At 38.7% G+C, this 21,963-nt stretch overlaps 1 protein-coding gene and 1 pseudogene across 11 annotated transcripts in view; one reads left to right on the top strand and one right to left on the bottom strand.

Annotated features, from left to right (window-relative positions):
* Window positions 1–21,963, bottom strand: part of LOC311620775 (neurofilament light polypeptide-like) — a 1,158,328-nt pseudogene that overhangs the window by 330,914 nt on the left and 805,451 nt on the right. The window lies entirely within an intron of this gene.
* The window catches only part of MIA2 (MIA SH3 domain ER export factor 2), a 95,866-nt gene that overhangs the window by 54,390 nt on the left and 19,513 nt on the right, over window positions 1–21,963 (top strand). For all 10 annotated transcript variants that reach the window (XM_084867170.1, XM_084867173.1, XM_084867171.1 and 7 more), the window contains 9 exons: window positions 151–255; window positions 756–878; window positions 4,467–4,584; window positions 5,956–6,002; window positions 7,244–7,334; window positions 12,444–12,582; window positions 16,624–16,725; window positions 17,908–17,968; window positions 18,831–18,866. In XM_084867170.1, the coding sequence (XP_084723296.1) occupies window positions 151–255; window positions 756–878; window positions 4,467–4,584; window positions 5,956–6,002; window positions 7,244–7,334; window positions 12,444–12,582; window positions 16,624–16,725; window positions 17,908–17,968; window positions 18,831–18,866 (822 nt within the window). The remainder of the gene's footprint in view (window positions 1–150; window positions 256–755; window positions 879–4,466; window positions 4,585–5,955; window positions 6,003–7,243; window positions 7,335–12,443; window positions 12,583–16,623; window positions 16,726–17,907; window positions 17,969–18,830; window positions 18,867–21,963) is intronic.

Below are 21,963 nucleotides of genomic sequence, written 5' to 3'. Positions count from 1 at the left end.
GACTTTTTTTCTCCTATACTATGCTGCCTCGTCTATTAATATTGACACGTTTTTATTTTTTATTTTAATTCCATGTTTTAGGGAATATGGGTAAAAAATAACTATTGTATAAACTAATTGTTGTAACTTTATATGTTGTATTTTACATAGGCCAAAACAACCTTCAAAATATTTAAAATGAATGAAGATCGACTTAAGATAGCTATAAAAGATGCTTTGAGTGAAAATTCCCAACTTCAGGAAAGCCAGAAACAGGTTTGTACTGTATAGGTACTCTTCAACTTTGTATTTATAAATCTTCTGGGCATACTGATGACTGACCCATTCGAGGAGCAAGAAAAGGCTTTTCCTGGAGAGCACAAGAGCAGGACAGTCTCCCATATTTTGTGTCTCTTGTGTAGGATAAATTTTAATACATGTAAGATATAGTATGAGATATAAGGAGCGGTAAGAAGTGACCTAATCTAACATGTATATCTCAGAAACTTCATTTGGTATAGATTTATTTTGTTAATTACTTGTAGATGGTTATGTATCTTATTTTACTATTGAGAGTTTTTTGAAACAGGAGCCACTCTTCCTTTTCTACTCCTGTCCTTCCCTCCCTCCTTCATCCCATCCATTTTTTTCTTTTTCCTCCCTTCTTAGCAGCACATGGCATTGCATAATAACTATTAATGATACAGTTAAATATATATAAAAGTATGATAATGTAATATGAGTTTTTCTTTTTTTATGTGGGGTTTGATTTTTAGCTTTTACAAGAAGCTGAAGAATGGAAAGAACAAGTGAGTGAACTTAATAAACAGAAAATAACATTTGAAGACTCCAGAGTACATGCAAAACAAGTTCTATGTGATAAAGAAAATCAGATCAAGGTAAATGGCCCTGCTGGTTTTAGTGGCTAAATTAGCTAGAATTCTGTACTAATTCTGAAATTCGAAAATTTTTATTTTTAGCAGTTAAAAAAAAAATACACATACCCACACACATTTATTTATTTATTTATTTATTTATTTATTTATTTATTTATTTAAAAATATATTTTATTGATTTTTCACAGAGAGGAAGAGAGAGATAGAGAGTTAGAAACATCGATGAGAGAGAATCATCGATCAGCTGCCTCTTGCACAACCCCTACTGGGGATGTGCCCGCAACCAAGGTACATGCCCTTGCCGGGAATCGAACCCGGGACCTTTCAGTCTGCAGGCCGACACTCTATCCACTGAGCCAAACCGGTCCCGGCTATTTATTTATTTTTATTTTTATATATGTTCTTTATTGATTTTAGAGAGGCAGGGAGAGACATAGCAACACCAACGATGAGAAAGAATAATTGATTGGCTGCCTCCTGCAGGCCCCCAACTGGGGATCAAGCCTGCAACCCAGGCATGTGCCCTGACTGGAATTCAACCATGATTTTCTGGTTCATAGGTTGACTCTCAACCACTGAGCTGCACTGGCCTAGTAGTAGCAGTTTTTATTTTGACCATTTGGCCAATTTGAGGATATTTACTTTTTTGGCATATATATCAATTTGTAGCAGTGTTGTCATCTTTGCTGTCAAATGCTTTTTTTGGCAGCAAAGATTACAACAAATATATATCTATGATATATCTCAACATTCTGTTTGTCCCCTTTCCCTCTCCTTATTTTAGCGTAGGTATTAAATGAAGAAAGAAAAATAATTTGTCTTTAGAATGCCATCTGTTTCTGTTGATAGGGTTAGAAAGAATGTTAGAAATTGACAGATGAAGTTGTATATATTGGCTGAATATTTTGGATACTTTGATTATCACAGAGATGAATACTTTTAAAGATATAAATCTAACTGAAACTTGTCTCCTTCTCCTACCCCCTTTTTCTGCCTGCTCATTTAAATCTTATGCTTTCAAGCTATAAAGAGATACTCGGGTGTGAGTATCTATATATATATATATATATATATATATATATATATATATATATATATATATATATATATATATATAAGAGCCAGGGTCTGTAACATCCAAAACGACCAAAGGCTCGCCCGAACACCAGAAATCAATCCTTCAGTCAGTGCTGGGTTGCTGCAGTGACCCAGCACTGATTGCCGCCTGCAGGCACAGTGACCCGGCACCGAAAGCCGAGGGGGCTGTGGATCAGGCCCAGAGAGAGGCCCAAAGAGAGAAGCAGGATCTGATCCATAGCTTCGGTGGCAGCTGTTGATCAGCCGTTGCCTCTCTCTTTCTCTAGGCTTTGCCAGCAGCTGCACCTCTGTTTCTCTCTGGGCCTCCACGGGGCTGCTGATCAGCCCTGCCTCTCTGATCAGGCTGGAGATAGGCCCGGAGATGCTGACTGGCATAGAAACCGACCAGTCAGAACCAAATTAGCTGGCAGGGGAGAGCAGTTGAGGGTGAGGTAACCCCAGTAGGGGAGGGCTGTTGGTGAGATCAGGCTGGCAAAGGAGGGCTATTGGGGCAAGATCATGCCAGCAAGGGAGGGCCGTTGGGGTGAGATCAGGCCAGCAGGGTAGGGCAGTTGGGGGCAACCAGGCTGACAGAGGAGGGTAGTTGGGGGTGAGATTGGGCTAGCAGGGGAGGGCAGTTATGGGTGATCAGGCAGGCAGAGAAGTTAGGGGCGGTCAGGCAGGCAGGCAGGCAGAGGGTTTAGGGGCAATCAGGCAGAGGAAGTTAGGGATGATCAGGCAGGCAGCCAGGTGAGTGTTTAGGAGCCAGCAGTCCCAGATTGTGAGAGGGATGCCTATCTGCCGGTTTAGGCCCTATCGGACATCCCCCAAAGGGTCTCCTATTGGAGAGGGTGCAGGCTGGGCTGAGGGAATCCCACCTCCATGCATGAATTTTGTGCACCGAGCCACAAGTTAAGTAATAAGAAATAAAACGAACATTTTATAATCTAATAGTGAAGTGCATGATATCATCTTGAAAGCTATACATTTGTACTGTTTATGTTGCTACTAAGAATGTTTTTAAGATTCCATCTATAGGAGTTGTATTCATAATTTTGCATATTGTTTTACCCTCCCTTATCCTCCCAAATTTTATCTACTAAATGGCTTGGAATTCTTCCTAAACAAAACAAAATGAAAAAGAAAAAAGAACAAAACAAAAATGAGATGCTAATCTCACACTCTACTAAAAAATATAATCCATGTTATTTGTGCTTAGAACTCTCAGGAATTTGATTGAAAGATGTAAATTATAGGGCAGGATGGAATTTTAGGTGGGAACTTTCACAGAAATACATTTTATTATTCATAGTGCTAGAAAACCTTTCAAGAAAATGCAAAAAGTATTGTTGAAATGCTACAATTCAGATTCTCTCTAGTAATTCCTTTTTCTTTTTATTATATATATATTTTTTATTGATTTCAGAGAGGAAAGGAGAGAAAGAGAGAGAGAGAAGAATCAATGATAAGAGAAAATCATTGATTAGATGCCTCCTGCATGCCCTACACTGGGGATCAAGTCCATAACCCGGGCATATGCCCAGACCGGGAATTGAACCATTCTCCTGGTTCATAGATTGATGCTCAACCCCTGAACTGCACTGGCTGGGCATAATTTCTTTTTCTTTTTGTCAGTTGTATTCCCCAGCTAGTTGCTTACTTTAGTAAACTGAATATGTGAAATATGATCTTTTCATATATCATGTACTTCACTTTGCAGATGTGTGTGACTTCACACAAAATTTACTCTCTCATAAATGGCCAGACTTATTTGTGGCATTTGAGAAATGTTATATAAGAAAATGTTTTGTCACTTTATTTTATTTTTTTATTTTTTATTTTAAAAATATATTTTATTGATTTTTTACAGAGAGGAAAGGAGAGGGACAGAGAGCTAGAAACATCAATGAGAGAGACATATCGACCAGCTGCCTCCTGCACACCCCCCACTGGGGATGTACCCGCAACCAAGGTACATGCCCTTGACCGGAATCGAACCTGGGACTCTCCAGCCCACAGACCGATGCTCTATCCACTGAGCCAAACCGGTTTCAGATTGTCACTTTATTTTTAAAATATATCTTTATTGATTTAAGAGAGGGTGAGGGGGAGAGAGAGAAACATCAATGATGAGAGAGAATCATTGGTTGGTTGCCTCCTGCATGCCCCCTACTGGGGATTGAGCCCACAACCTGGGCATATGCTTGAATTGAACTGTGACCTCCTGGTTCATAGGTCTATGCCCAACCACTGAGCCATGATGTGCTGTTTTGTCACTTTGTAGTCATGTGATATAGTTAGCAAAAATGGACCATTGTAAAGAATTGAATTGGTTTTTAATGTTTAGAATTTAATTGTCAATAAATATTAGGTTTTTCCAATACCTGCTGGAGAAAAAGAGCTCATGTACTGTTACTTATGTGCATTGATTTTTAAACTGTTAAGTATACATTCAGAAATTGTAAATTATTAGCATGACCCTCTCTTTTTTTCCTCCCTTTGCTAAATGTCAAGTCTCTGACTGAACGCTTGCTAAAAATGCAAGATTGGGCTGCTGTACTTGGAGAAGACATAACAGATGATAACTTGGAGTTGGGAATGAAGAGCGAGTCAGAAAATGATGCACTTTCAGGTATTAAATCACCTCTCCTCATGCTAAAAATGATGACTAGCTCTTGTATTTCCCCATTTTCACCATGTTCACTTGTCCTTTGCTCCATCTTTTCAACTTTCTTTAATACTCTGTCCCTTTCTCACCATTCCTTATTATTAACCTACAGCTACAATATTGCCTTTTCACTAAATCTTTCTCCAATTCCTCAGACAGACAGCCTCCTTACTCTTTTTTTTTTTTTTTTTAATTTATTGTACATACTGTCATTATAGCCACATTGTTTCATAATCATTTCAATGCCTGTTTTCCCCTGCACTGTAAGCTAATCAAATGGTTGGGTAAGTAGTTTGAAAAGTGAGTGTTATATCTTCTATAATAATAAAAGCATAATATGCTAATTAGTACAACTGAACGACCTTCTGGATATCCTTCCAGACAAAGCCAGAGCTGAGAGGGAAGCCCGGGTCCCGGGTGCCAGAGGGAAGCCAGTGCTGGCAGCCAGGGGAGGGAAGGCCGACTTTTGCATGAATTTTGTGCATCAGGCCTCTAATAAATAAATACCTTAGGACACTCTTATTTTTTATTTTATTTTATGTTTTTAGATAGTTAGGATGGTGATAGTACTTTAACCTGGCCATCCCAAATAATTATTAGTATTGTTACTTGCAGTCTCTAAACTCAAGAAAAAGTTATGATCACCAGTTACTCACTGTATTCTCAACTAATCCCGCTGACTTCAATTTTTTTTTTTTGTATTTTGACATAATAGTAGATTTATAAGAAGTTGCAAAGGAGTGCAGAGAGGTCTTATGTATAACCAATCTAATTTCCACTAATAATAATTTTTTGACTTTTGTATCCTTTCTCTTTTCTCTCTCTTTACCCCTGCATAATTAAAAAATTTATTAAGAAGGTATGATTAAAAATTTTCTTGATCACAATGTTTTGGAGGAAAATTATACTTCCAAAGTAAATACATACAGTATTGTTTGTACTTTTTCTGTTCTGCTTTATTTTGTAAGAAATAAATGTTTCTAATGAGAAAACTTATGCTTGTTTAATGTTGTTTTAATTTGGAGAAAAATTGCAGTCATATTTTATATGGAGAAGGAACCAAAGAATAGTCCAGACTATAGAACTGCAACTTTTTTCTTGGAGTTAATGATGAATAACCTTGTTAATTGATATTATGGTACTATCAGTGCTTTTACTGTTTAACTTTCTACCAGCAGGTTCAAGGTTATTCCGCCTTATACCAAATCCATTATTGTAGCAAAAAGAGGAATTATGAGGCTCTGATTGAGTGAATTAATAAAATCATTTAGATCTCTCTTGTGGCAGTGCTTTTACCCCCCTAATTTATTGTTATGTTTTTGTTTTTTATAATAGATAATGAACCAAAAGGGGCTTTGAGGAAGTTGATTCATGCTGCTAAGGTTTGCATTACTACATAAATATAAAAAAGAAAGAAAATAGAACATAAATTAAACTCATATATCTTTAGTAACTATTTTTAAAGTCCATTTTATAGTTATAAGTGATCAGAATTTTCAGTAGTGTCACAATTATCTTTATCAGTTGCTTTTTTCTTTTTCATAATAACTTTAGAAATTCATATTGTTAATTTTTAGACTTTATTATAACAAATTTTTAAAAGTCTGCATATATTAAAAATGTTTACTCTGTTTTCTTTCATCTCTCGTTGAGCATTTCTCTTCCTCTGGTCTCAGTATTTTCCTATCTGTATTGCCCAAGAGCCTTTTTTTTTTTTTAAATCCTCACCCAAGGATACTTTTCTCATTGATTTCCAGAGAGAGTGGAAGGGAGGGAGGAAGGGAAGAGAAAGAGAAAGAGACATCCTGTGAGAGAGACACATTGACTGGTTGCCTCCCACACTTTCTACTGCCATGACCCTTTAATACAGTTCCTCATGTTGTGGTGACCCCCAAACATGAAATAATTTTCATTGCTACTTCATAACTATAATTTTGTTACTGTTATGAATCATAATGTAAATATCTGTGTTTTCCGATGGCCTTAGGTGACCCTGCTAGCACTTCTCAACCTGAGGGTTGCTACAGGTTGAGAACCGCTGCTTTAGAATCTCAGACCATTGGAAAACACAGATATTTACATTACAATTTATTAACAGTAGCAAAATTACAGTTGTGAAGTAGCAACGAAAGCAATTTTATGGTTCGGGGTCACCACACATGAGGAACTGTATTAGAGGATCGTGGCATTAGAAAGGTTGAGAAACACTGGGTTAGAACATCAAACCTATATGCCAAGGTTTTGGGTTCAATCCCCTGTCAGAGCACATACAAGAATCAACCAGTGAATGCATAAATAAGTGGAATAACAAACTGACATTTTTTTCTTTCTCTCTCTCTCCCCTCCCTTCCTTTCTCTAAAATCAATAAATAAAAATTGAAAAACCTTATGTGTTGCAAATAAATAAAATGAGAGTAGCCACAGTTTAAGCATCCATCTCTGATCTTATTTCCTGTCCTGAAATTTATAACTATGGATGACTTTGCTAACTTTCTAAGATGGAAGCTGTATTGTTAATTAGTATATTTTAGGCAATAATTTCTCAAAGTGATAAAAGAGCTTCAAAAGTCTGGGAAGGTATATTGAGATTAATGTTGCTTTTTTTCTTCCCCCATCTTTGAAGTTAAAGGCTTCTTTAAAAACCCTAGAAGGAGAAAGAAACCAAATATACACTCAATTAACTGAAGTAGATAAAACAAAGGAAGATCTTACAGGTAGGTAATCTACATACTTTAACGTTTTTCTAAATAATTAAATCTCGTTATAGAGAATGGTACCAGGAATTGAACCAATTATGTGAAGATGCAATTTGTTGTTTATTTTTTTACTTTTGTTTCTTATTTATGAAAAATTAGACCTGAGTTGTTTGTTGTTGGTAAAGCCTTGTCAGTTTCCTCCATCTATACTAATAAAAGAGTAATATGCCAATGGCCAGGATGCCCTCACACGTAACGACTGATCAGCCAGAGGTTGCGTGCGCAGCAGGCATGGGTGGGCAGGGCCATGGTGGGGGCCTCTGTAGGCCTTCGCCATGGCCTGCCCCGGGGTCTGCAGGCCTCCCCTGGCTCCAACCTGCCTCTTTGGGGCAATCCATCAAGGAATCCCTGATGGGTGGGCGGGGCCTACCTCTTTGTGGTGATGGATCGCAGGGCTCCTGCACTGTGACAGGGCACAGGCCAGGCTGGGGGACTCCCCCCGCCCCCCAGTACACAGATTTCATGCACTGGTATTTATTGATATATAAAATTAAATTACTTAAAAAAACTATACCTATATTTGAATCTTAGTGTTATGTGTTTGGTATGGCTTGAGATATTAAAAAGTAGCAAATTAAAACATTAAAAAAATTTTTAATTGAAAAATTGACATTCAGCAGTGCTATATTTTACAGATCTGGTTATAGTAAATTTTAATATACATGCATAGTATATTAACACATGCAAGAGTGCTCTTAGACATGTAGAATGGAAGGTTTTTAAAATTGAAACATTTTTAGTTTTCTTAAATAGTTGATATAAGTAACATACCATTATATTTAAAAAAAAAAAAAAAAAGAATTTCGCCCATCCGGCATGACTCAGTGGAACTATGAACCAGGAGGTCACAGTTCAATTTCCGGTTAGGCACATGCCCAGGTTGTGGGCTTGATCCAAGTGGGAGGCTTGCAAGAGGGAGCTGATCAATAATTCTCTGTCACCATGATGTTTCTGTTTTTCCCACTCCCTTCCTCTCTGAAATCAATTAAAAAAATAATTTCATCATAACCATTTACATAAAAAAAGAATGGAAGGGCATATTCATGTCAACAATGATTATATTTGAATATGGAATTATAGACTAGAAGCCCAGTGCATGAAATTCGTGCACAGCAGGGAGGGGGGTGCGGGGGGGGGGGGGTTGTCCTTCAGCCCAGCCTGCACCTTCTCCAATCTGGGACCCCTTGAGGGATGTCTGACTGCCTGTTTAGACCTGATCCTGCTTCTGCCTGCCAGCCTGATCACCCCCTAATCACTTCCATGCTAGCCTGATTGATGTCTAACTGCTCCCCTGCCAGTCTGTTTGCTCCCATCTTCCCTCCTCTGCTGGCCTGGTCACTCCTAACTGAACTCCCCTGCAGGGTTGATCACCCCCAACTGCCTTCTCTTGTTGGCCTGGTCCCTCTCAACTGCCCTCCCTTGCAGGCCTGGTGCCTCCCAACTGCCCTCCCCTGCTGGTCATCTTGTGGTGGCCATCTTGTGTCCACTTGGGGGCAGGATCTTTGACCACATGGGGGCAGCCATCTTTTGTGTTGGAGTGATGGTCAATCTGCATATTACTCTTTTATGAGATAGGATAGAGTCCTGGTGCACGGTGGGGGCCAGCTGGTTTGCCCTGAAGGGTGTCCTAGATCAATGTGAGGGTTCCCTTGGGGTGTGGGGCAGCCTGGGCGAGGGTCCTGTTGTGGTTTGCAGGCCAGCCATGCCCCCTGGCAACCCAAGCAGAGGCTCTGGTATCTGGGGTTTGTTTATCTTCTACAAATTGAAACTTTGTAGCCTTGAGTGGAGCCAAGCCTCCTGTTCACCCCCCCTGCAGCAGCCATTTCTGTTGGAATTTATGTATCTTCTATAATTAAAACTTTGTACCCTTGAGTGGAGGCCTGGACCTACCAGGGTGTGTGGAAAGCTTGGCTTCCTCCATTGCCAGGGAAACCCAAGCCTCCTCCTGCTCTCTGTGTCCGTAGCCATCTTGGTTGTGGTTAATTTGCATACTCTATCTCTGATTGGCTGGTGGGTGTGGATGGTGGACGTGGATGGTGGGCATGGCTAATGGTGTATCGGAGTGATGGTTAATTTGCATATTACTCTTTTATTAGATGGGCTTGCTCTCTTTTTTTAAACTTATCTGTATTTTCAAAAATTTCTACAATAAGCGAATTATATTTATAATAATAGATTTTTTGAAAAGGTTGAACCACCTAATGGTTACTCTACCACTAATTGGGATTCACCCCTCTACATCCCCCACTGAAATAAGCTTTAGAAAATAAAAGATGAAAAGGTTGAACCATCCAAAAGTTACAGATTATTAAAAAATGATCAAAAGATCATAGACTCATTCAAATAGTATTGATAGTTGGAATATTTTTAGGTTTTGAAAAGTAGTATTAACTTAAAGTTTTGCTAAATGTAATGCATAGGACTAAAAGCCATGGGAAAGTCTGTGGAGAAAAAGATAGGGAGCCTGCTTTCAAGGAAGCTGCATTTCAGTATATTAACAGACTCTCAGTGTGGAACTATTCAGTAAGTGCCAGAATACCAAGGAATTTACTCACCAGTTATCCTATGCCTTAATTCAATTAATTGCTTGGCAAATCTTTTTTTTTTAATAAGTTTTTATTTTTCATATTATTACAAATGTTCCTTCCCCCCCCCCCACCATTGCTCTCCTCCACCAGGTTCCCACCCCACCCTCTGCCCTTTCCCCTCTCCCCATTGTCCTCGTCCATAGGTGCACAGTTTATGTTCAGTCTCTTCCCACGCCCCCCTCTCCCCTTTTCCCCAAGAATCGTCAGTTCAGTCCCCTTCCATACCTCTGATTCTATTATATTCAACAGTTAATATTGTTCATCAGATTTTTTTTAATTTCCTTGGTTTTTAGATTCACTTGTTGATAATTACGTATTTGTTGTTCATAATTTTTATCTTTGTTTACTTTCTCTTCTGAAAGAACCCCCTTCAGCAATTCATATAATTCTGGTTTGGTGGTGATGAACTCCTTTAGCTTTTTTTTATTAGTGAAGCTCTTTATCTGGCCTTCGATTCTGAATGATAGCTTTGCTGGGTAGCTTATTTTTGGCTGTAGGTTCTTGCTATTCATCACCTTGAATATTTCTTGCCATTCCCTTCTGGCCTGCATGGTTTCTGTTGAGAAGTCAGCTGACAATCGTATAGGTGCTCCTTTATAAGTTACTACCTTCTTTGCTCTTGCTTCTTTTAATATTCTCTCTTTATCTTTTGCTCTTGGAATTTTAATAATGATGTGTCTCGGTGTGGTCCTCTTTGGATTCCTTTTGTTTGGAGTTCTGTGCGCTTCCTGGACTTGTAAGTCAAATTCTTTCACCAGGTGGGGGAAGTTTTCTGTCACTATTTCTTTCAGTATGTTTTCGATATCTTGCTCTCTCTCATCTTCTGGAACCCCCATAATTCTGATGTTGGTTCGCTTGAAGTTGTCCCAGAGGTTTCTTACATTATCTTCAATTTTCTGGATTCTCTTGCCTTCTAGCTTCTGTGGAGGAGTGTCTTCTGGCTCTTTATGTTCCAAATCTTTGACTTGATTCTTGCGATCTTCCCTTCTGTTTTTAGGACTCTGTATAATATTTTTTATTTCAGACAATGTATTCTTTATTTCTTGTTGATCCCTTATCATTTCTTGTTGACTCCTTATTAATTCTAGTTGATCTCTTTTCATATCCTCATAGGCCTTATCCATCTTTTCTAGGAAATTCTTGAAAAACCTTATAAGTGTAGATTTGAACTCTATATCCAGACGCTTTTTGTCCTCCATTTCTTTCGTTTGTGATCTATTTTGTTGTCGCATTTCGCAGTTACAGATGGGACGGGGTTTCAGGGTGGAGCCTGCAGCTTTGGCTTCCGTCAGCCCCGCCCTATGCGGGTCCTTCAGTGCTCGCTGCCGGCGCCTCTGAGAGAAAGGTGCCCTCGATTTTCGCCTGCTGCCAAACAGTCTATGCTCTCCCACAATGAGCCCGGTATTGGGGTTCAGTTCAGTTGGAAGTGGAGTTGGAGGTGGCGTTCACAGCAGTCTGGAGCCCCAGTCTCCTTCCCGTCAGGGCAATCCCGCGGCACAGCCGACCGTCCCTTCTCTGGGGGCAGTGTGCGCGCCTCCGGGACCTCCTTTCTCCGCTACCCCGGGGTTCCGACTTACAGCCCAGCTCCCTATGGCTGAGCCTGAGTCCCCGGGGTCTGGCCCAGAACTGGGGTTCAGAGCAGTCAGGGGCCCAGCACAGTCGGAGTTTTATCTCCTTTCCGCTAGGGAACGCCCGCCAGGCACTCGGCCTCCCTCCTCTCCGGCTCCGTCCTCTTCGCGTGCGCCGCGTGTCTCCGTACCTTAGGCTTTTACAGCTCCTCCGTGCTTCCTTCTGGTTTTCTCCTTGCTTCTTGTTGTAGGATTTCCAGTCAGTCGACTTTCCTGTAGTTCTGGGTAATGTCCATTTTATATTTTAGTTGTATTTTATTAAAATTGTTGTGTGCGGCTGCGGCTAGTTGCCTACCCGAGCAGCCATCTTGGATTCTCTCTGCCTGCTGTCCTGCTTGGCAAATCTTTATTATTTTCTAAAACTGGTATTTGGATGGAAACTGTCTGCTTGTACCCTCCTTCCAAATCTAACTTTTTGTAATGTATCATGAAAGATAAATTCCTACAATTGTTTTTCTCTGTTCATAACATGAAGGTTTTCTTCTAAACTGCTTTCCCTCTTTTGAAATCATTTAAGATACAGAGGATTTGAAACAAAATAGTTACAATAGAAGTACAAAGATGTAGTGAAGATTTAAGTGTTGGTTTATTGTGTGTTTTTTAAATAGGGATGATCCAATTTTAATAAAGTCAATATCCATCATTATTATTTGTTAAGTAACTTCCTGGCAATGGTCTAAAGGTTAAGTCACCAGGTGTAAATTTAAAAATACCTTACAGATTTTCTGTTGTTGGAAAGAATTTTGTTTATTAGTAATTAATTATTTTTGGTTATTTTATCTGTATAAAATGTTAATATGCCACTCAAAATATTTACTCCTTTAATTTTGGCTTTTAAAATTTTTCCATAGAGTGTATTAAAAATATCCAGACTGAACAAGCATGTTTGCAGCCAGAAAATGAAAATCTTGAAAATGAGAATCAAAAGCTTCAGCACAAACTTAAAGTAATGACTGAATTATATCAAGAAAATGAAATGATACTTCATAGGTAATAAAATATATGTTGATATTGTCACTGAATGGCAAGTGAAATATTGCATATAAAGTTTATATGATTAGCCAAAATTCTGTTAATGATTGAGTTATATTTCCTCAATTCATTTTTGTTGTTAATCCTCACCAGAGTGTGTGTGTGTGTGTACACATATATATGTATATGTGTTTTTTAATACATTTTTACTGATTTCAGAGAGAGGAAGGAGAGGGAGAGAGAGAGAGAAACATGAATGATGAGAGAGAGGATCATCGATCGGCTACATGCCCCTTACTGGGGGATGGAGCCTGCAACCCAAGCATGTGTCCTAACTGGGAATCAAGCCATGACCTCCTGGTTCATGGATTGATGCTCAACCACTGAGCCACACTGGTCAGGCACCAGTGGCTATTTTTTCCATTGATTTTTTTTAGGGTGAATGGAAGGGAGGGGAAAGATACAGAGAGAAACATTGATGTGAGAGAGAGACATCAACTGGTTGCTACTCCCATCCATTCTGACTGGGGCCAGGGCACGAGTCTGCAACTGAGGTACATGCCCTTGACTAGAATTTAACCTGTGACCCTTCAGTCTACAGGCTGACATTAACCACAGAGAAAACTGGCTAGGGCTCATGAATTAATTTTTCAAGAAAGTTATTTGATCTTGAAATACTTTTTCTTCAAGGAAGAAAATGTGTAAATGATACTGAACTTTGCAGACTAGTTCTTTTTAACTTCTTTTAGGTAATCAGCAAATTATTGCTAATTAAAGTTCCTGATACTGTAAGCTAAGTCAGGGAATCTAGGTGGACGTCCTAGTAATTGCACTCTACCCATTAATTCCATCTCTAATATATGCAAAACTGATTCTTTTCTCGTGTGTAAATTGCTCCTGCCAAATTGATCTTTGTCTCAGCAAGTGGCAGTATTACTTACTAAGTTGATCATGCCCTTGATCATGGTAGTTGATCAAGCCATCCTTGACTTCTCTCTCTTTTTTTGTTTTGTTTTGTTAATCTTCACCTGAGCTTATTTTTTCCATTGATTATTATTATATTTTATTTAAAAAAATATTTTTATTGATTTTAGAGAAGAAGGGGGTGAGAGAGAGTGAGAGAGAGAGAAAAAAAAGAACAACTGTCAGTGATGAGAAAGAATCATTGATCGGTTGCCTCCTGCATGCTCCACACTGGGTATTGAATCTGCAGCCCAGGCATGTGCCCTGCCCAGGAATGGAACCATAACCTCCCACTTCATAGGTTGACACTCAATCACTGAGCCATGCTGATTTGGCTCCATTGATTTATAGAGAGAATAGGAGGGAGGGGATGAGGAAGACACACACACACACACACACACACACACACACACACTCACACACACAGAGGAACAGTAACATTGATGTGAGAGGGACACATTGATAGGTTGTCTTCTGCACGTGCCCTGACTAGGGCCAGGGATCAAACTTGTAATTCAGGTATGTGCCCTTGACTGGGAATTGAGCTGTGATCTTTCAGTGCGAGGGTCAAGGTTCTAACCACTTAGCATACCAGCCAAGGCAATTTCTCTCTTTTATCCCATATTTATTGTATCTTCAAATTCTGTCAACTTTTCTGTATCCTGAATCTGACTACTACTTTTTACCTCCTCGTATACCAATAGTCTGATCCAAGCCATTATACATTAGTATCTGGCTTATTGCTGTAGCAATAATGAATGAAATCACAATGTGATTTATAACTGGAGACCTATAGGTATTAAAAAAGTGTCTCTTTTTATATTCTTAACTTCCTGCTCTGACTTCAGTAGCATGATCCTTCTAAAAATAATGAGTATTGTTACTCTCTTGCTTAGAACCTCCAGGTGCCTTCATATTATACTCAGAATTTAATCAAAAGCTTTATTATGGCCTGTAAGATCCTACAAAACCTGGCCCTTGGCTATCTCCTGCACACTCCCTACTGGGTATGCGCCCGCAACCAAGGTACATGCCCTTGACTGGAATTGAACCTGGGACCCTTGAGTCTGCAAGTCGACACTTTATCCACTGAGCCAAACCGTTCAGGGCTTGATGATCTTTATCATGCCAACTACATTACCCTCAGGGCCTTTTGAACATAAAAGGGATTGAGGTGAAAGAAATACTTTTCAGTGTATTTTTTGAACAAAATTATGGAATTTTAATGAGTAATGTTTAAAATTTTAAAGAAATATTTCTGTAGATACTTAAAGTAAGAATGGAAAGCTGAATAGAATCCTAGCTGTATACATGTTGTTCACATTGTGATTTCATTCATTAGTTTGAAATGCTTTGAATTCCCAAAATATTATATTCCATTCTTACATTTAAATTAATCTGTTCACTACTCAAATTATGTGAATTATGACACTGATTGTTCTTTAGAGCAGAATATGGAGAGTTCATAGTACTAATAAATGTTAATTTAAAAATTTTACCTGTAAACAGTGCGATTTTCTAAATCCTGGATTGATGTTTTTTTACTACTGATATATTGTATTACTAGCACTTTTCAAAAATATAGTATTGAAGAGAAGTGAAAAGGTATAGAAGCTTGATGTGTTGCTTTAATATGTGAAAATGTGACTGTTTTTTAGTCATATTGTTGTGTTTCCTTTCACATTGTAATTTTTTCATGATTAATAAGCCCACCCAAATTCAAGGGGCAGTTTCATAGACTACCGCTCAGTGGGAGGGGTATCAAAGAATTTCTGGCTGTTTTTAATCTGCAGTCTGTAAAAGCACTTAAAAATATGTATTTTTTAATTGATTTCAGACAGAGGAAGGAATGGGGGGAGAGAGAAACATCAATGATGAGAGAGAATCATTAATTGGCTCTTCCTACTGGGGATTGAGGCTGCAACTTGGGCATGAGCCCTGACTGGGAATCGAGTAGTGACCTCCTGATTCATAGGTAGACTGTCAGCCATTGAGTTACAGTGGCCAGGCTCTTTTATTATTTTTTTAATCCTCACATGAGGATATTTTTCTAATCAATTTTTAGAGAGAATGGAAGGGAGGGAGAGAAAGAGAAACATGGACATGACAAAGACACATCGACTGGTTGCCTCCCCATATACACTCTGACCGTGTCTGGGGGTCTAACCTGCAACTCAAGTATGTATGAACCCTTGACCAGAATTGAACTTGACCATTGGATGTGTGGGCCTATGTTCTAATCACTGAACAAACTGGTCAAGGCTTGTAAAAGCATTTCTCTTCATCTTTAAACCAATTACACTTTTATGCTTTTCCTAAGGCGATGACTTTTATTTTCTTACACCTGTGAAACTATTGGGTGGGGAGTGCTTCCTAAGCAATAGTAATATAGTGTGTAGAAAATAAAACATTTATGGCTGTGTCTCTCAGAATTTGTTCATTTGTTTATCACGTTCCTCCCCAGAGTTCATGAAGAAGGGGAGACATTCATAGTTAGGATGGGAAATGTGTTTTCCTGTGATGTTCACTAAGTATTTCTTGAGGGACCAATGTTATTCATGTTACCATGTGAAACAACTTGGGTGATTTAGTGTAATGGAACTACTGCTTGCTAGCTCTCTGCCTTGGTTCAGTCATTTACTTTCTCTGTGCTTCTTTTTCTTTTGGTGAGTTGGCCTGGAAGACGAATCAATATTTGACAACTTAACAACCAACTTAAAAATTATTGAAACAGTTCATTATTTGTGACTTCTTGTCTAATATAATGCTTCTTGAAGAAGTCTTGATAAATAACATAGTCATAATTTTTATTAATATTTATTTTTTATAATCTTAATTTTATGATGAATTCCTTTAGAAAACTCTTGAAACTTTTATATTAATAGTATTGTTATTAGATAAGAGACCTTATAACTTGAGTTTGTAATATTAAACCCATGCCAGAAATACACAGTTTCTTTGTTTTTCTTGCCTGTGATGTTCTTAGTGGTATTATGCAAATTGCTTTATGGGAAGCACCAGTTGTGACACAATTAAACAGATATGACTGGTTATTTTGACATATAATAAAATAAATAAAACACTTTTTATTTTAAGGAAATTAACAGTAGAAGAAAATTACCGGTTAGAGAAAGAGGAAAAACTTTCTAAAGCAGATGAAAAGATCAGCCATGCAGCTGAAGAGCTGGAGACCTATAGGTATTAAATGTATCTTCCCTCTCCCCTTCCCCTTCCTTTTTTCTCCCCTTATTCTACCCTCCTCCCTCTTTGCTTCCCCCTCCTCCCTCTCTCTCCCCCTCCCTTTCTCTTTCATTGATTTTAGAGAGGTGGAAGGGGGAGGAATAGAGAGAGAGAAACAGTGAGAGAAATGGTGATTGGCTGTCTCCTGCACATCCCCTAGTGGGGATTGAGCCTGCATTCTGGGCATGTGTCTGACCGGGAATCGAGCCCGGTGACCTCTTAGTTCATGGTTTGATGCTCAGCCACTGAGCTACCCCGGCTGGGCTTACACCTTTCTTTTTGAGGTAGGGAGGGTATCCAGAAGCCAAATATCAGAAAAAATATTCAGAAAAAATACTGCAATACCAACAAAAAATTTAAAAATGTATTTTTTGCACTGATTTTCATTTAGATGTATTGCTATAATACAATTATACAGAAATTTTAAAAAGGAAAAATGCTTTTCTTTCAGTATGTGAGATTTTAAATCTCTCACTTTAATTATATATGGACATGGGCAACCCTATTGTATTTTAATGTCAAGAAAATTATGAAGAGCCATTAATTAAAAAAAAAAAATACTCTTTGGTACAAATGTGGGAGAATGTTTACAGTATTAATGAATTCAAGAATTATGCCACAAAAAGAAGAGTAAGCCACAAGTAAAGTTCTGAAAAAGTGTTTGTAAGATGATAAGTCTATCATCAGTATACCAGATAGTTGAGATACTTAACATTTAACATTAGGGAGTTTAAGCTGAGTCTTATCCAAAAGAAGGAATTAACTTGTTAGGTTTATATTTCACAGTGGTCATTAATTTTCTATAATTCTATTAAAATTAAAGACATCTAAATCTTCCAAGATCATACCTCTTAAAAATAAAAATGAACCAATCAATGTACCCTATAAATCTTTTCAAGATCTTTGGTTTGGTAAACCCAAGTAGTGGTATTCTTAAAAATCTTAATATTACAATAAAATATCAGGAACAAACACACTTTAGAACCTCTTAAAGGCGGTTAATATGTGGAGTTCTAGACTTTTTCTTTTTACATGAAAAAAAAAGCATTCTAGGTACTCTAATGAATATTTCCAGTAGAGTGCGTGTTCTATAATTTCTTAGTAAATATTAATATTAGAATGATTATTTCTTCCCTACAGAAAGCGAGCCAAAGATCTTGAAGAAGAGTTGGAGAGAACCATTCATTCTTACCAGGGACAGGTAGGTAGGGGTGTGTGTGTGTGTGTGTGTGTGTGTGTGTGTGTAACTTAAAACAATTCTGATTTGTTTGAATTTATATGTATTTTCATGAGGAATATAGTTACTTGAGTAGTTTTATACCTTTCTTAAAGTTTTACACGTGGTTATGGAACATTTCTAGGGAGCCAGAGATTGTGGGAAAAGAGATCTTGTTAAAGTTGCCATTTCTTCTGCTGCTTTGGGAATGTGAATTGTATAAGCAAATAACATACAGGGTGAGGCAAAAGTAGGCTTAAAGGTATTCATATGGAGGAATACATGCAGATTATGATTAGTACAGTAGCTTTATTAACTGTATTTTGTGTACTTACAACTGTAAACCTACTTTTGCCCTACCTTGTACATAAGCATTAGGGTTTTATATTCATTCTAGCTAGTGTCTCTTAATTGGCAACTCATATTGTACTTGATTACTGCATAAGATAGAAATATACTAGACAAAGTTCAGTTGTCACTACATTCAGTTTTTATTTTTCTTATTTTTAAAATATATTTTTATTGAATTTTTTAATAATAAATCTTTATTCAGATTATTACAGGTGTTCCTCTTTCCCCTTCTTCTCCCATAGCTCCCCTCCACCTGATTTCCAACTCCACCCCATGCCCTTACCCCCGCCCCTTTCTTCATCCATAGGTACATTCAGTTTTGTTTTACGAGTAGAGCATTGTATATGAAAATTTGCTTTAAAATGTTACTGACTTTTCAGAGATGCTTGAGTTATTTTTGAGTTTATGAGTTATGTGCTAAATCATAGTAGTAGATGTGAATTTTTTTTATATAAGAAAAGTAGTTATCAGTAGTATTAATGATTTTCTTTTTCAGATTATATCTCATGAGAAAAAAGCACATGATAATTGGGTAAGTATTAAATTCTCTATTTTCAGCACATTGCTTCTTTGCAGGGAGTTTATATTCTCTCTGGGGAAGGTGATGTAATCTTCATGGCTTCATTGTTTCAGGGCACTGGATTGCCAGTAATTACTATGGACAAATTATTTAAAATTCTCAGGGCCTGTTTATTCTTCTATAAAACAGTGGGATAGTACCAAGTTGTACACTAAGCCTTTTTTAGTTCTAAAAATCTAAAAAATTTTAGTATCTGATTCTCTGTATCTGTTGAATTGATACACATTAAGAAAAAAATCATCATAAGAAATGAGATGTCAGTCCCCCAGAGGAACTGTGTGAGGAAATCATAATGATGCAGATTTTGAGTAATTATAAGAATTATCCCTGTAAGAGTTGTTAGAGGATGTGTCCCTAGGAGTCTTCAAGGAGAGTAATTTGCACAGTGGGTGAATACATGGGGTCTGGACTCACTGTCTTGGTTGGTATCACCTACTGCCAGTTTCTTACCTGTAATTTAAAGATATAGTATACTAATTTCAAAGAGTTACTGAAATCTATCCTATATAAAATGCCTACTATGTATATTGACCAAACGGCAGAATGCTGTGATGTGCACTTACCACCAGAGGGCAGACACTCAACGCAGGAGTTGCCCCCAGCCTGCAGGCCCCAGACCAGCCAAGGCAGGTGCCAGCAGGGTCCATTGATTGCCCCTCCAGTCACCCCACAGATCGGTCCTGATTACCAGCCAGGCATATGGACCCTACCTATGCACGAATTTCATGCATCAGACCTCTAGTCTATACTCATAAAAGAGTAATATGCTAATCTGGATATCCATCTGGACAAAGCCACAGCAGCTTTGAGGGCTTAGGGCTGGCTACATGAGAGAGGCGCCACTATGGGAGAGGTGGGTGGTGCCCCATGGGAGGGGTGGACGGTGCTGTGGACCAGTCCAGCACCGCCAGTCCAACGCCATGGCCCCTTTTGGAGAGGCAGTGAGGAGGCGGTGCCTGCATGAGAAGGTGGCACTGTGCCCCCTTCTGCAGAGGCGGCATGGGACAGGCCGCAGCACAGCCGGTTCCCAGTGCTACCCCTTCCACAGAGGTAGCCACTGAGATAGCAGTGCGGGCCTGGTCCAGGCGCCATGCCTGCACAGAGGCTGAACAGGATGCAACTTGCTGTGCCTCAACCTCCCGAAGCCCCTCCACCAGCCGGCCTGGCCCCAGATTGTCCCCACCCACCAGTGGGCAGGGGGCAGGGTCAGCAGCTGCGGCTGCCTAGCTGCTACCTGAGGCACAGACAAGCCTTGGATGACGGCTACCCAACCTTCAAGGGCCGCCCAAGGCTCAGGTCACCAGGGCTGGCTGAGGCTTCCACTGCTGGCAGTGGCAGCAGCAGAGGTGTGATGGGGCGTTGCTTTTCCCTCATATCCGGGTCACCTCCCACTCCTGTGGGCTCCTGCACTGTGAGAGGGGGCAGGCCGGGCTGAGGGAACCCCCACTCCAGTGCATGAATTTTCACGCACCATGCCTCTTGTAGTTTTATGTAATCTTGGGGTTTAAGCTTTTCAAAAGTCTATTCACTTGCCATCAGTTTTTCTATTTTGTTGTTGTAGGTATATCATTAATACATACTAAACTATAATCATAGAACTTACTTTTAACTTACTAATGATGTATTTTTTGTACCCTATCTTGAGGTAAATATTTTCTACGTATAAAGCATTGAGCTATAATTTTGGTTCTGCGTTGTTAAAAGTTAAATGAATTGGTATTTTATTAACTAAAATTGTTATGTTATACTTTTTTGTTAGTAGAAAAAGATTTACCTATGAAAATGATTTTCATAGTGAGTGCTAAAATACGTCTAAGCTGTTTTTGTGACTATTCATATAATATATTCTTTGACCAGTTAAAGTCAATTCTCGTGTGTAGTTCGCAGTTTTAAGCGAACACATTGATAGTGAAGTTCCTTTACTTGTAACAAGTTATGGTTTAGACTGAGTTAATCTGCCTACTTTTGTATGATAAAACAGCTGCCCTAGGACTGCATTAGTTTGGCAGGGCTGGTGTTCCACACACGCTGCTGCTTGTTTGGAGAACCCACTGGGAACACGCATAACCCATTCAAGTTTAACCTTTTCCCACAACAGTTTGGGAATAGTGCATGCGCTTCTGTTTATTATAAGTGTAGCTTTGTTTTCTGTAACAGGGTCGGCAACTAAATAATTGCGGATTTTTAAAAATTTTTTTTCATGGAACTAAATAACTTTATTCTGTAATGTATTGCCCATTTTGATCAATGACCTTTTGCCATCTTTCAGGCAGCATCATAATCCCACGTTCAAAAAACTTCTGGTTTTTATTAGCAAAAAACTGAATCAGGTACGATTTGACATCATCATCATTATTGAAATTTTTACCATTCAAGGAATTTTGTAAAGATCGAAACAAAAAGTAATCAGATGGTGCAAGGTCAGGACTATATGGTGGATGTGGCAAAACATCCCAACCAAGCTCCATTAATTTTTGCCGAGTGACCAAAGATGTGTGTGGCCTTGCATTGTCATGATGGAATACAACACCTTTTCAATTTATCAATTCGGGCCGCTTTTCTTCAACTGCATTGTTTAATTTTGTTAGTTGTTCAATGTAGACATCAGAATTGATCGTTCGGTTGGGTGGTAAGAGTTCAAAGTAGACAATTCCTTTGTAATCCCACCAAACTGATAACAAAACCTTCTTTTGATGAATATCAGCTTTTGATGTTGTTTGAGTTGGTTCACCTGGCCTGCTCCACGATCTTTTCCGCTTGATATTGTTGTAAACAACCCATTTTTCATCGCCAGTTATCAGTCGTTTTAAAAATGGATCATTTTCATTACGTTTCTTTAGCAAATCGCAGCTGCTAATGCGTTGCGTTAACTGTGATTCTTTCAGTTCGTGAGGAACCCATGTATTGAGTTTTTGAACATAGCCAAGTTGTTTTAAGTGATTTTCAATGCATGTATGTGATACATGAAGCTTCTCTGCAATCTCACGTGTTGTACTGTGACAGTCCGAATTGATTATTGCTTTGATTAGGGCGTCATCAACTTCAACTG

Source organism: Pipistrellus hanaki (genome assembly GCF_964339955.1).
Source record: "Pipistrellus hanaki genome assembly, chromosome: 1".
Taxonomy (NCBI): domain Eukaryota; kingdom Metazoa; phylum Chordata; class Mammalia; order Chiroptera; family Vespertilionidae; genus Pipistrellus; species Pipistrellus hanaki.
The sequence above is the reverse complement of the archived record's forward strand: the minus strand, read 5'-3'. Positions and strand labels throughout refer to the sequence as shown.